Below are 16021 nucleotides of genomic sequence, written 5' to 3' on the forward strand. Positions count from 1 at the left end.
TTTTATCACCCTCCAGCTGCACCACTGAAATTTGCTCTCCAACCACTTCATAAAAATATAACGTACGCCTAAAATAAGTTTAACAATATTTAAAAAAATAAATTCTCAAGCCATCCCCCAAACCAGAAGAAAAAACAGCAGCAAATTCTGAATTCCACAACAGTAACTGAGCCCCTTAAAGCTATTACATACTTCAGGATTTCTCAAATTATGTTCTGTGGAACTCTTGGGTTCCATGAGAACTTGACAGAGTTTTGTTATAGATCAAGGAGGGAAAATAAGTTCACTCACCTACAGATAGAGGCATGCATAACAATTTTTCAAAGTTACAGTGGGAAGGGAGGGCTTGTTCTTTCCACAAAAAAAAAAAAAGGCCATAGATGCCATTTTGCTTATCAGGGATTTTTTTTTTTTTTAATTAACAGGTTCTCTGGCCTGAAAAAAAATTGAAAATCCTTGATATGTTCCACAGTGACCAAAATATTGTCCATTTTGTTATCAACTAAGTGTGTTCCCTTGAGTGGAAGAGCTACATTAAAGGGATTAGATAATTTATAATTAGTGTCCATATCTTTATAACTGTAGTTACATTCTTCAGCAATTAAACACTAGCAGAACAATTCAGTGAAATAATACTATGCCTATATTTTAAAAAGGCAGAATCCTATTAAGTAACAAATTGTACAGAATCTTTCTTATGACCTTATAGCCAGAAAACCCAATGTATTATTAAGTGTGTGTGTGGGTACCCACATGCATGCAAAATTTATAGATACAAATAAAAAGTAGAAAATGCAATAAAATAACATAATAACAACAACAACAACAACTGCAATTACCAAGATTAGTACAATTCTCCAGTCATAAGTGGGACAAATAGAACAAATACAGTCAAACAATCAAGCAACCTTGGAAAATATATCAGTCAGAGAGCAGAAGTGACAAACTTTATACTCTCTACCAGGATATTTCTTTAGAATGAGGTAGATGAATATTTCCAGGGTTCCCTGTAAAGAGAGTTAACAGAGGAGCATTTGGCTCAGGGACTTCACAGAGACATCCTCACATGGGCATATGGGCTGATGTAGATGGATATTTTTATAATGCCCCCACAAGACTGTGGAGGATAGTGCATCCAGCCTGGTAAGATGAAGGCCCAGCAGGATTTCAGAATAGGAATGGAGAAAAACTATATACAGTATTATAAGATAATATATGATTTTGTGAAAAAATAATTGTCCCATCAGATTTTCTGATCTTTTACATATCTTTGCCATTGGATCATATTTATGTGATATATAAAGGAGTCTGAGTGAACAAATAACACCAAAATTTAGTGTTTGTTTCATACCCTCATTGCCACAAGCTTAGATTGCTGCAGTGTACTCTACATGGGGATGGCTTTGAAGACCACTTGGAAGCTACAATTGCTATAAAAAGCAGAAGCCTGCTTGTTGGCAGATGATAATCACCATGAGCTTACTACATCTGAACTTAAAGCTCCTCATGGACTGCCCATAGGCTTTCAGTTGAAAGGGCTGGTTTAACCTATAAAGCTGTATATGGTTCGGCACCAGGAATCCTTTGAGACTGTCATCTCCAGTTGGAGTTGACTTGTCTAGAGCAGTCATCAGGGGAAAATCCCTTAAAAATTTCATGAAGTGTGGGGGGAAGGGTGTTGGAGATGAAGTCAGAAGCTGCTATTATGGAATAGTCTCCCCTTAGATCTTAGGTTAGCCCCTACTGTGGTGGCTTTGTGGAAGGTGGTAAACTGAGTTTTTCCAGAGGGCTTTTGAGAATGGAATGTCATCTTGTATGTAGCCATGGAAACATGTTGTTAGTATTAGTGAAGGAATGCTTACAGATGTTCAATATTGTTAGTTAATGGTTGTATCAGTGTGTTATTTGTGGATATTTTAGTGTTATGTACTGTATGTTACTGAATTTAAGTAAGTGTTTTCTATTCTGACATATTGCATGACTTTTTCATAGGAAACTTTGGTATTGTTGGTTAACTCAGACACATCTTTTTTGAATCAGTAGGATAACTGATATGCATACTGATATGTAGAAATTCAGAAAATCCAAAAGAGGGTGAATAAGTACTGAACTTTTGGTTATATTTCAAGTTAATTAAATTATTTTAAATTTAATTGTTAAATTTAATTGTTTAATTTGTTAATACATTGTTTGAGTAAATATAATGTTCGAACTGTAATCAGTTGTAATTCCATGATTGGTTAGGAGGTTGGTCCTTTCCTTACTGAATTTACTTCACTCTGACAATAAATGGTCTGGTATGTTATCAGGGAATTTCCACCCTTTTTTTAAAATCAGGATTTCAAATGATCACAGCTGCTGTTACATAGTTTGCTGCAATATTTTCCACTGGCCTGTTTGGGTCAAATAATTTTTAAACAGGAAAAAATGATTAAGGTTATAAAAACAAAATTGTGATTGTGTAGCTTTGATCATTTTCCATGCTGAGAGATCGTGTTCCATTTTTAATGGAATTTCTTATTCTAGGACGAGTTAACACAGCTATTAAATGACAAGGCACAGTACGAATCTCTAATTTGAAGGCTCTGAGTTATGTATTTATTGGGTGGGTTGGTTGGTTCCGTGAATTATTTTGAACATCTTGATCTTCAGAAGTGGGCTCTGTAGAGCTGAGGCTATAATCACAGTTAAGTCTCTGTGGCTATAATCACAGTTAAGGTTAGTTAGGAAATCTCATGGTGAGCTGTGCGAACAAGTTTTTGATTCTCCATGATCCTCATTACTTTGTCTCATAAAATTTAAACATGCTGTTTTTGGCAAGACAGTTGAGCTCACATGTCAGTAGAGTTTCTATTGGACTCCTTTTTTTAATAAACGCTTTCAAACAGTGAGAAAAAATAGGTACATTTGGTGGTACTCTTGCATGTAGATTAGGACTTGTTCTTGCCTTTAATAACTGATGCCCTAAAGAAGGCATCCAGAGTTAATCTGATCATTTCTGTGCATAATGCATAGATATATAGAATCACCAACTGTAGCTTTTCCAAAGTTTCAACCTTTCGTTTGGCATTTCAGTGCAATGAGGTACTGTTACAGCTATATACTGTAATCCAATTTACATTTTGATAGATTTCTTATGGTTATATGTACAGTACATGATCATTATCTGCAGTCCAGATTCCATATAGTACAATACAGTTTCTGTTTCTTTGTTTTACATAAAGAATAGAACCATCCATGTTCTTCTTATACTTCATTTTTTTATAGTAAACAGTCTTCACTCTCACATGATTGATACCTTATCCACAGGAAGCATTGTTAAACTCTTAAAATTTAATGACCTAATAACATGAGAAACATGAAAGCATCAAAAAATAAAAAGCAGGAGCTGACCCATTCAATTTAAAAAAAAAAAAACTTGCCAGTGAAATTGAACATTTAAATTGGTAAAAAGGACTAAAAAATATGATTGCTTCAGTTTCATGTATGCATAATTGCAAGCTGTTTTGGGATTAATTTGGGAAAAGTTAATTATGAATTCCTTTTTAAAGTACAGTTTTTAAAGTCTTTATCATTTTTGACAATAGCTGTGGTTTTTAGAGTAAATTTACTTCACGCTATTAGAAACAAATTTGCATTAAATTTCAAATTTGGAAAGATTTATCATTATACCAGCTTACTTTTCCACTATTTGACTCAGATTTCTGGGTATGTTTGTACAGTATGTGAAGCAATATTTTCTTCCTTATGAAGCTTCTTAAATCTTTGCTACAAGGCAGCTTGTGAGTAAAAACAAAAGGTCACTTGGAAGTTTCAGGAAACCCTGGGGATATTGTTACAATGACTTAATACAAAAACATATTTTAAGAGAACAGACCTTGAGAATGAGGTCATAAGTTAATGGAATTGGAATGTAAAGTAAAGGTGTAGAATGTGAACACTGGAGAATTTAGACAGGACTTGGTTGTTATAAACCTGCAGTATGTAGATGTAATAAGTGCATTTACTTAAGCTCACCTTTTTCTTAAATGGAAGTCAAATTCTATTTTAATGAGGAAAATAGACAAAATTGTTATTTTACAGGGGGAAGTGATTTATGGAAAAGGCAGTTATCAAGTAACCTAAGGGTCATAATCCTTAGGTCCAAGGTATTGAGCTAGAAGTGACAGTATTGTAGTTTGCTTCCATGTATGAAGCTTCTTGATGTTTCAGCAGGTGGCAGCATATGGTTTATAAAATCTGGGCTTGGAAAGGCAGTGGCAAGCAATTTCCATACTGTTGTCAGGAAAACTGCATAGGCATGCCCATGAAGTCACTTCCAGAGTGTGTGAAACTGCTGTTTTTGTGAGAACACAAGCAGGAATATTGGAGTCGGGTACTCAGACTGAAAAGGCAGGGAGCAGACACTATGAAAGAATAGCGTAATAGTTTTGGAAATCTAGTTGTCAAGACTAACGTCAGGCCCTTAGCAGCTACTCACAACCAGAAAGGCAAGCTTTTCACTGAGTCTTCTTTAACCAAATTTATTGAAAGGATACAGTGGCAAGTGGTTATGTTTACTTTAGAACTCAATTATTTTTAAGTCAATGAGGAAAAGATTTCTTGATCTTCCTAACCACCTTTTGATACACTAGCAAGGTGGCTATCCATTTTCATAATAAAGGAAGACTCTGCAGATGTTCTGGGTTTATAATATTTTGCAAACTGCCATTCTCTTTCCCAGGCTCTAAGAAGCCCATTCCAGATGGTCTGCCCTGTTGCATACTCTAAAGACATTTAGAGAATATAGTATGGTGGTTTTGTTGCAGGAACTTTGTTGCTCTCTGCGCCTCCTGGCTGATGTTATCTGGTCTTGAAAACTAAGCAAATTGGATCTGATTAGAAATTGGATGGAAATACCAAGGCTGTAGCTTAGACTTGCTGAAAGAAGATAATGGCAAATCACTCCCAAACTTCTGCCAAGAAAATGAGTATGTTCATGAAGTCACCGGGAGGTGAGCTTAACTTGAAGGCAACTTTTACTTTTAATCAAAGAGGAATGTAGATGGTTACAAGAACAAAAAAAACAACACTGAGGTAGAATTCTGCTTTTCTGATTCATTTATAGCTCTTATTCATCTGGCCCAAAATGTAGCCTCTATAATTCATTGCTATGCAAAAAAATATTCCCTAGAATATGTTCCAGGGTACCACGTTATAAATTATATGTAACTAGAGAGGCTGTGTTCTTTACAAGCTGACAGTGATGACATTTATATTGCATTTTTGAAATGTTAAAAACATTTATTTCAGTAGCTCTGAAATAAACATCTTTTTTTCCCAGAAATCCGTTTAGGTTCTATGAAACCCAGGTATGTTAACAATACTAAGGGGGGAAAAAAGCTTACTATAGGAAGATGTCATTGACCTGATTGGGTAATTAATGGAGATAATTAAGCTGTCACTAGGGGTGAAATCTGAATACATTTGCAGCTTGAAAAACATACAGGGTATCGTCTGAGCAGCACAATGTTTTCTGTCTTTGGATGTATTTCTTTCGTACTGGTGAACAGATAAAGTATTGTTATCTCCCATAATAAAAGGCCTGTTCAGGATGGACCTACTGAAGGGATTACAGTAATATAGAGTGAAATTGATCTGGCAGAGACTCATTTTGCACAGTTAAAGGTAGTTTCATTTTCTGGGGAAGAAAAGAACAGACAACATTAAGGCACCCTTTTCATTTATTTCACAGGATTACCTTGATTGTATCACTGACCAATCCAAGCTGTCTTTGGGTACAGAGGAACGATCGGCTTTATTTGGAAACATAAAAGATATCTATCGTTTCAATAGGTAAGTAAATATTAGACTTAAATGAAAGCATATGTAGAAATGATATGTAGAAATTTCCTGTTTTTTCTGGAACATTAAAGGATGAAGTTTAAACAAAATGAATAAAGAAAAAATAGGGAGGGTGGTACTTGAAACAGATAAGAGTATCATAATCTGTGGAGTGAGGGTAAAAAAAGTAATGAAAGGTATTTTCAGAGTGGTATCATGGATTTTAAAATCTTCTAGAAGGCTGACAGGCTCAGGGTCTTCTGAACCTCTGAAGGGCAGTGGGCAGGCAGGCAGGCAGAGGTTGCTCCTAAGGGCAGCACTGCCACAGAAGAGGCAGACATCCTAGTTCCCATCAAATGACGTTGCCTCAAGGAAGGGACCTTCTGCATGGCCATTCTGTGAGAGTAGCTGGGATGGGCAGAAATGGCCAGAACTAGATAGTCCCACAAATTTGTACTTTTAAGAAGTTTAAAAAAAGAAATAACATATTTTTAGTTTGCTGCTAATGGCCCTTCTGAATCTATGGCCAGAATTTTTAAAATTTCTGTAATTTTATTTTATTTTAATTTGTAGGCCACCTCAGGAAAAACATCTTCAATGATATCACAAAAAAGGTTAAATAAAGAAATAAATTTCACCTTTTAAAGCAAATACGGCAGCAGTTATAGTTGCATTGTGTCTGCTTCTCATCCTCCTCCCATTTGTAAAGGTTTTTTAAACTTAGCACCAAAATATTTAATTTAAAATTAAATATTCATTTACCACTTGAATTATTTTAGGGAGCACTTGTCATAATAATAATGAATCTTAGCTCAAACTTGTTGGCCAGGAACGCTTTTCAATGGAAACCTCTGGGAACTGAGGGGTTGGGGATGAGTGGATCGCCAGCCAAGGAAATCTCATTTTAGATATTGCCTCATTTCCTATTTCCACTTTTGGGGGAGAGGTAGCTTATGTGAAATCAAATCTGCAAAATTAGCTGCTATTTTCCATTGTATAGCTAATATTCTGCCTGGAAAAAGGAAGATTTTTTTTTTCATTTATTATGCCACAATGAATGTGGCTGTCTTGGGTCATGAATCATTATGTGTCATAAGAACTAATATTAGCAATGCTTCTTCATACTTAGTTATATCATAGTTACATCATACTATGTGTCTGTGTCATAACTAGATGAGTGTAAAGACCTTGGAGAACTGACCACCAAGCATGGTGATTAAACAGGCCATGTCTTAATTAAAGGAGTGTTAAAAGTAAAATTAGCTGATGGGACTCAATCTAATGAGAACCCTTGTGAGTCTGTTATGAAACACCAGCTAAGATATCATCAACAAAAACTTCCTTTGCATAGGAAGAGATAGTGTAAGTAGTGTAAGAATCCTTTTTGAAGTTACTTGGAATTCAGGCTTGTTGGCCAATCTTCCTTGTAATCCATTCTCATTTTCAAGAAGATGCCACCCATCCTGGTATGGAGCAAAGTCCTTCAGCGTTGTGCCAAATTAGCAATCAAGCAGAAGATGTAACCAAACTAAAGAAGTGAAAAAAATATTAAAAATTCTTAATAATGATCTAATTCATATCTAATAAATCATTGCCAGACAGGACCTAGTCAGAGTTATCATAATTTTTTTCTTCCTGGATTCCGTAAAGACGCAGTTGCTTTTTGCCCAGTTTTTTGCTAGGTTTGAACATTTTCCTTTTTCCCGGTCTTGCAAGTCTCAGCCCCCAAACCCAAACCACAATAAAAACCCACTCTGCCATTCAGCAGTTGTGTCTGAAAATGTGTGATACTGGCATTCTCTTAAGCAATCTTTCTCTATCTCGGCCTCTAAAATAGCATCTTGCTAACATCACAAAAGCAGCTGTGTAGCAGTGTGCAGGAGAGCTATTTTGTCCATTTCCTACCTGTCATTCATATACCTTTCATAGTCAGCCTGCCATAACAATCTATCATATTGGGAGTTAGCTTTCTGAAACTTCAGTGCATTTTGTATTAAATATGCTTACAATCATATTACAGGAATCAAACTAAATGGTTGAGTTTTGTCTAATTATTTAGCTGCTCGGAATCACTTCTGAGTGGCTTTTCTTACCTGTATCTTCATATGTTGAAAAATAATTGGGAGGAGGACAGTAAATTAAAAAGTGTTTTCCCATTGTTTCTGTTTCCAGTTGCCAGCTGAAACTACATTTATTAATAGAACTTATATCCACATGTAAGCACACATACCTATGCAAACAAATGCCACATTAGCAAAACAGCAATCCAGATGCTGGAGGAAAAATGTTCAGGGATACATAGCATGAGCAGCTGAGCTTGGAAGAAGCAAGCCTGTACATGCTTAATGAATAGTGAGCCACATTATCTCTGAGCTTCCAAGTCAGCGTACGTCAGATCACATTCTAACTGGGAGTTTACTTACTGATATAGTGGTGATACTGAAACTGTCTATGAGTCTGTGGCATCCTAACTACCTTTAGAGCCTCAAAACTGGCTGCAAGTTTATAATTTCAGTGTTCATTCTTCACTTTCAAAAGTTAAAAAAACAAATATTTCCAAAGGGAAGAGCAATGTGAACATATTGCAGCGCACACAACAAAAAGTGTTCTGGTGCCTGTGAGATGAAATGTGTGCAGTGTAGCAAAATCCAACACATGAAATGTTGTTTAAAAGAAACGCAGTTTGGCCTGTTATTGTCTTTTGCCTGGTTTGAAGGACTTCTGCATATCACTGAGCGGAAGGTAGCTTTATGGGGATGAGAGAGAAGTGGGTTCATATACTGAACTAACCCATAATGTGGTTGGTTTGGTTTTGCCTTAGCATGATACATAAACTCCATTGCAGCTGTTTGTTTATGGCTTAGCTTGTTTATTCAAATGCAGCCTGTTGTTGTGTACTTAACAAATTGTGTTTAAACAGAGGCTTAACACATGTGAATCCACTTGAAAATCATTCATAGGTAGTAGGAGAAGAGACACACATGCAGCCTATTTGTTACAAAGCAGTTTTGTGAGTGCTGCATGAAGGCATGTACTATTTCTCTTTCCCCTTCCTTGTATGAGGCAGCTAAGAATCCTTAAATGCTAAAAGGGAGCAACAGAGATGCAGAAAACTGCATGTTGGTGTTTTGGGAACAGGCAGTATTGCAATGGTGCACATGCTGTATCCCCAGTTTCTTACAGTCATTATGGAACAGAGCCAGTCGTTTTTTTTACCCCAAGGAAAGACGGTAGGTGAAATAGGGAAACAATGGTGCAAAGAAACCAAACAGACATTTATTCATATTATTAGTAGAATTATTTAAACAACCTGGTATCTTAGAAAGAAGCCCCTAATTACTTCTTAGCGCTATAGTAGGAAGCAGAATGAATGGTGCTGCTTTATTTTAACATAGACTCAAAGTACAATGCCAGTTTTAATTGTAGGCAGTATGTGCTGGCATATAGTTCTCAATTACGATAATAATTGCAGTATTGCCCTTTTTATTTATGTGAACTAGTGAACTTCTGCAAGATTTGGAAAACTGTGAAAATGATCCTGTAGCTATAGCAGAATGTTTTGTTTCTAAGGTAAGTGATAATGTTGTCTTTTGGTATTAATAAGAGCTTCAGTGCTTTGCATTCTTGGAATATACAAATTGAAGATCATTCCCTCAATTCCCAAATGCCTATAACTAATAAGTCATGGGATTCAAATCATTTTTACAAATTACTGTATGGACTTAGCTTATGTTACCCTTCCACCTAAATGTTCCTGAATAGATGAAGAAATATGAAAATATTCCTTATTTTCCTTTGGCCATAGTCTTATATGAATTGGCTCTCACAAACCTATTGGAATGGATGAGAGTTGAGATAGAACACAACTGTTTTTTAAATTATTTCATTTAAGCTATTTGAAAATATGTGTATATTTGATAGAAATAACTGACTCGTCTCCTTTTGCTAAAGGAGCATCTTTTTCTTTCTTTTAGATATTTGACTGTTTTCAATATTTTCTCTCACTAGTTATTTTTTTCTTTGAAGACTGATGTAAGATAGATTGCTGTACATCATCTCAGTCAGAAGTACCCTGCAAAGCTTGCTAACTAATTTTGTTCGGCAATTCCATTTTTTATTCTTAAAAAAAAAATATTATGGACTAATATTACTGCACACATAGACATTATATAAAATATTAAAAATGGGATGAGGAGGACATCAACTTGAAATCAAACTATTTCCTATTCACCCCAAGTTTGCTGTTTCCTTTCTTTTCTTTACCATACCAGATCTCTCCCTAGTATTTTGCAAATATAAAAATGAATGTTACTAAATTTTGAAGAATTAGAGGGATGAATTCTTAGTTCATCTTTAAGATTTCTTTAAGTGAAATTGACACTTAAAGATTTCTGCTTTAAGTGTCAAATGCTAAATGTGCTATTGTATTTCAGAAATACTGCATTGGTTTTCTAACAGTTTGGATACAGTTCCTTTTGACTTTGGTTTCTCTGTTTTTGACTCTGTAATTGGTTTTTCCTTCCTTCTTTCACTCCCATTCTGGTAAGGCTGACTGAGGCATTTGATCAATGGTCCTGGGCTTTATAGAAGCAACAGTCCTGGAATGTGGGATGGGGAATCTTTGACTCTTACTCAAAATTGGTTCATGGTCTTTGATATGTGTAGAAATAAGAGGGCAGCTTTGTCCTTTCAGCTGGTCGCCAGATGGGGAAAGTTGAAGGCAGGCAAGTGTAGGAAGTTTGGCTAGTCATCTGTCCTGAATCCTCTCCTCTCTCTTCTCTTGACAAAGGGAGATTTTATTCATCCTGTTAAGCTTCACACAGTAGTTTCATACGGCAAGACATATTTATATCTGAAAAGAAATGTATGTGGATTTGTACTTGGTAGCTTTCTTGTTTTAAGTGTTGCATTTTGTTAAGGCTTGCATGAGTTCAGGGCTGCAGATTTATGGTTGTCTGTTGGCCACTGTCCATATTACTCAGTTCACCCTGAACATCAAAGAAGCCCTTTTAGGTATTCAGGAATATATGAAAGTAAAACTAGAACTGCAGGTTTTAATGAAACCATAAATATCTCTTAATTTGAATGTAGACAACTTTGTTCAGTAATCTGAACTCTGTATTCTTTTGTCCTGACTTACAGCCTCCTTCTCTTTATAATCTGCAACACAAGGGCTATCAATGTAGTAACAACACTACATTGTAGTGGTGGTAGTAGTCGTAATACAACTTATTATGTTAAGTTTGTGCAACAAAGCACAATTGCTAGGCTGTTGGCTTGTATCAGTGCAGTTACACAGTGAAGATGTGATAAAAAGGAACAGCACAAAAATATTTTACTTTGAGGCAAAGAACAAATTGGTCTTTTCTCCCATTTTGTGAGTGAACTCTAATTGGATTGATAGTTGAACCTTAACACTGGTGTGGATACCAGAAGGCTGGCCACATGGTCTACTGATATGTCCTCCAACACTTTATTGCTACCTCCTATTAACACTGGCTGCCTAGAGTAACTGCTTTATTCTAATAGGGCCACTCTTGACAACGGTACAGATCCTGGCATCATTAGGTATTACGTTATACCCAATATTGATGATAACATAGAAAAGGAATACTGACAGCATAGTGAACAAAGGCCTCATACAGCCAATGCCAGAAGTCATTAAATGTTGGGCAGCAAGGACAAAAGTTCTTGTTTATGGATAAATCTGGACAGAGTCACTCTCCATTTTTTAATTTTTAACAATGGCTCATACAGAAATGCCAAGCATTAGTAATGGAATCATTGCAGCAATTGAAAATAAGCAGTTAGCAGGCTAAACATTTTATAAAGGAATTAATAGCTTAAAATCCTAAAAACAGCATTTTAAAGTCAATGGAACAGATTCATCTTCCCTCCTTTTGTATGATTTCCAAATCTGCTCTTTCTGGTGCAGATTCAAGGATGTAATTAGCAGGTTAGGGGTGAAAAGGATGTGTTATAGGAGTATAAATCTGCCTGTATAATGTTGAGTGTCAGCCATTATTGATGTATTTTTATTGATTTATATCAGACTAGTTGAGATCATTTTTTAAATTTCATCCCTTTCCATTCATCGTCTGATGAAGTGATTATGAATGTTCAGCATAGTTATATAGTGAACTAGATGGTTATTTTCTGCCTTTTGCTTGTAAGTGCTTGCTTATGTACAGATTGGGCGTAAGTTCAGTACTGAACTTTTCATTTTGGATGACACTGAAGAATCCCCAACTTAATACATGCAATAACTGGAATGATTCTACCAGCTAATAACAGAGTGTAATGTCTCTGCTGCAAATTGTGGTTGACATGATTACTACTTCATTGGAGGGAATAGATTTCTGCAGTAGTTGTTAGTTCAAAGCATCTATGTTTAATAGGCTGTGATGTAAGCTTATTATGTCTCATGCCAATGAAGGCAGATACATGAATTTGAAGTTTAAACCCAAAGATAAAATATCAGCAGTGGCTGAATGGAAATTTTTTAAATCATTGGGTGGGTTGTCACTGATTAAGACAGCTTTTAAGCTGAATGGAGTGTTTTATTAATTCTGAAACACTCTGCAAAAGAAGATAGGTATGCTATACTTACTCATGTTGTTGCACATTGAGAAATGCCCATAAACCTTTATCTTCTTTTCTGTTTGGCCCCTGCCCCCCCTCCCCCCCGCATCCATTTGGACCAGTTCACACAATTTAAAGTTGTTTTGGCCATCAAAATTCATCTACCGCAACGCACAAACATGGGTAAGGCCAACAGCACTTGGTGGGAGCACTTTTTTCAGTTGCAATCATAAGTGCAATTTCTGGCTTAGTTGTCATCCATGCACGTTACAATCGCTGTGTCAATGTGCATTGGCCATGGGGCAGCATAAAATGGCTGTTCTAAAGGGAAGATACTTAAATGTGCTAGTCTTAATTAACCTGAGATTTTTCAGGAATTAGTTTAAGAGAATCTGTACAGGAAAAATGCTTTTGATCATCTATAAACTTTATAGTTTATAGTTTATAACTTTATAGTTATGCAAAATTGTATGTGGTTTTCCTTTCCCAAGGGTTTTCCTCAAATTGCAAAGATGTAAAGAGTACTTTACTAAAGAGTAAAGATGCTGTACTCTAAAATATATGACCCATGTGGAGAAAAAATCTGGTAGGGGTTGGTAGGTTGTTTATTTTGTGCTAAAAGTCATCTCTCATCTACCTTTTTAACTCTTGGGGATACATATATGGGTAGAAGCCTTAATTTGCTCATTCTGGGACAGAATGGATTGAATTGGCTTGGAAAAGATAGCTAAGTCTCTGGGGCTGGCCAGTATCATTTTAGTATGTCAATGTGCTGCCCTTTGTGCTGGTTGCTGATTGATTTCGGGCCAGTTCAAGTTAAGTCTAGTTAGTCATGGTCTTCCACTTTTCTGGGGAGCTTCTGGCAAATGGATGTTGTTTTCAAGGTGCTAAATAAGCTTTCCATTTGATCTTTATGTACAGAGTGAAGATTTCCACATATATACACAGTATTGTACCAATTATCCAAGGTAGGAGCAATTTTGTGTGTGTGTGTGTGTTTCCCATTATATATTTTCAAAAGGTAATATTTGTTAGGGCTGTTGAGCACTTTGGAACTGAAGGCAAACAGACATAGAAATCTGGGTATGTAGCACCGGCCTGTTTTCTTGCAGGAGTCATGCTTTTCCCTCCATACTTACTGCATAATCCTGAGATGAGACATGCCTGGTTTAAGGAGGCGCAGACAGATGAAACATTTATGCCCCCACAAATGTACCTTTTTGCCTTGAAATTCAAAGTACTGCACAAGCCAAATGGATATTATCTTTTTATGTTGCCTAAAACTTTAAGTGATCACTTAATCAGAATTAATGTTACAGAATTTATGGAAAGTATTGGGGGGGGGAATTGCAGAGAAGATGGATGCTTCTTTTCACAATGCCCATTTGAACATACAGATATGCGAATTCATTATTTTGAATACCAGACATTAAGGAAGGTTAATATATTTATTAAATATAGTAACAATTATTTAAATAATGGAGTTATTTCCTAGGCTTTGACATAATTGCTCATAAGCTGTTGGTTGGCACTCTCCTGCATTTTATGCTCTGTAGTTAATGGTTAATTGTTTTTGACTGTTTTAATTTGTTTTTAATGGTTTTTGTTATTGTTGTTTTTGTTTATTTCTATGTTTTGTTTTTTGTTATTTTAATTCCATGAGCCACCCAGACTCACATACATGAAGAGGGTGGCTATATAAATTTAATGAGTGAGTGAGTGAGTGAGTGAATAAATAAATAAATAACTGCTGAATGATGGGAATGGGCAATGAAAAAAAGTTTAGAAGCAAAAGTAATGTGGCAGATTGTTGGGGTATTTTGAAAATAGTATTTATGTTAGATATCATTTGGTTAAGCTACAGCGGCTTCTTAGGTCAATATCTTGTGATAGTAGTATGGGAGTTCTGCTTGTGGTATCCCACCTTTAAAATGTCTTCCTAATTTCCTTGTCCTTCAACAAGTATGAATTAAGCTTCTGTACAGAATATGATGGACAGTGCTTGTGTCATGCAAATAGAAAGGAGGAAAAAAGTGAGATTCTTGTATTCGTTGATTTCCTTAGAACTGTGAGACTTGCCTCTACAGACTTTTTTTTTTTTTGGAAGTTTCTGCCCTGTTTTCCCAGCGGACAGCAGCATTGGAATGGGGGTAGTGGCTTTCCCTGAGGTGATACAGAAATGATATGGCAGAGTCAAATAGTTTTTCTAATAGAAAAAAGTCTAATAACTTTTTTCTTCAAAACTCATTCTAAACAGAAAATATTTTTAGGGGAGGAAAAATCCTGTTCAAATACGTAGACAGTCTAATTTGTAAACTGTTCAAATGTCAGCCTGAAACAAACGTGTGCATCTGAATTTGTGGTTTCCTGCATAATTAATAAGTTAACAATGTTCTGAAAGCTGTGTTTGTACACTTTACAGGTCAGTGGCTGTACTCACCGAATGTATGAGGAACAAGTCCCTAGCCAAGTTTTTCAGAGAAAGACAAGAAGCTTTACAACATTCTCTTCCTTTGGGATCCTATCTCTTAAAGCCTGTTCAAAGAATACTGAAATATCACTTACTTTTGCATGTAAGTGAAATGCTTTGTCAATGAACCTTTGTCTACATTCTCTTGAACCTATAAAGGCTAAGTTATACATTTATACTCTAAATTAGTCATTTTTGTATCACAGAAAAAAACAACTGATCTAGAATGTGCTGAATTTGTACTGACCCCCCCCCCCGCCCCACTTCCATTGCCTGACTTTCTGTAAGCCCCAGTGTGGTCTGTGTCGTTTACTCGCAAATAAGGTTTATAGCCTCAGCTCACGCTGGGTGACTGGTGTGTTCATAGTCTCCTAAGCCTTATACAAAGAGCTCCACATAACATCTGAGAACTCCTGAAATAAAAAAGTAAGCAAATATTGTGAGTAGATCATCATTACTTCAGTTGCTTAGATAATACTTCATCCTGTTTTTCTGCGGTAACTTGGGAGATTCTGGTTGAAAAATCATGTGTAAATGGTATCATACTGGCTAAAAGTATATATTTCTCTGCCCTACTGAAAGTATGTATTTCTCTGCCCTAAAACATGTGAGTATGTATTCAGAGAACACTGTTTTTGGCATGCAGGTTGATTACCCTTTTAGTTTCCCATTTTAACATTTTTCACAAATCTGGTTTTCTTTTTAATATTTTTATCATATGCTTCCTATTGAGAGATTAATTATATTTCAGAGCCCTAAATTTGGAGAGGGTGTATATGTTTCCAGTATCTGCCATGGCTAATTCTCAATGTAATTATCAAACTAAAGTTTTGTAGCCAGGATTTAAATGCAAGAAAACTATATCCAAATATTAAATGACTGATTCATTCCTAATGTCCATAAATACTGTCCAGATAGCTGTCAGTGTAATGCAACTGAGTGATGAAGTGATAACTCTAGCCCCAAGGCCATTGGCATTTCCCCATAATGCTGTCCCCAGAACCCCTCCAAAAGTTGCTAACAGACTGTTACTTTTAACACAAAGAAGTTGAAATAAAGCCATAAGGACTAAGCATATTAAACTGCTTTTAATTAATTAAATTAAAAGCAAATGATATTTTTGTTCAGGTTTCCACCCCTTTTCCG

At 35.9% G+C, this 16021-nt stretch overlaps 1 protein-coding gene across 3 annotated transcripts in view; it reads left to right on the forward strand.

The window, feature by feature from the left end:
• Window positions 1-16021, forward strand: part of PLEKHG1 (pleckstrin homology and RhoGEF domain containing G1) — a 113692-nt gene that overhangs the window by 76076 nt on the left and 21595 nt on the right. For all 3 annotated transcript variants that reach the window (XM_025176154.2, XM_088141971.1, XM_088141967.1), the window contains 4 exons: window positions 5735-5835; window positions 9324-9393; window positions 13327-13373; window positions 14828-14978. In XM_025176154.2, coding sequence (XP_025031922.1) covers window positions 5735-5835; window positions 9324-9393; window positions 13327-13373; window positions 14828-14978 — 369 coding nt within the window. The remainder of the gene's footprint in view (window positions 1-5734; window positions 5836-9323; window positions 9394-13326; window positions 13374-14827; window positions 14979-16021) is intronic.

The sequence above is a fragment of the Python bivittatus genome, unplaced genomic scaffold (assembly GCF_059951505.1).
Source record: "Python bivittatus isolate LINGU-HERP-01145 unplaced genomic scaffold, Pbiv_v1 ctg000020_np1212, whole genome shotgun sequence".
Classification (NCBI taxonomy): Eukaryota; Metazoa; Chordata; class Lepidosauria; order Squamata; family Pythonidae; genus Python; species Python bivittatus.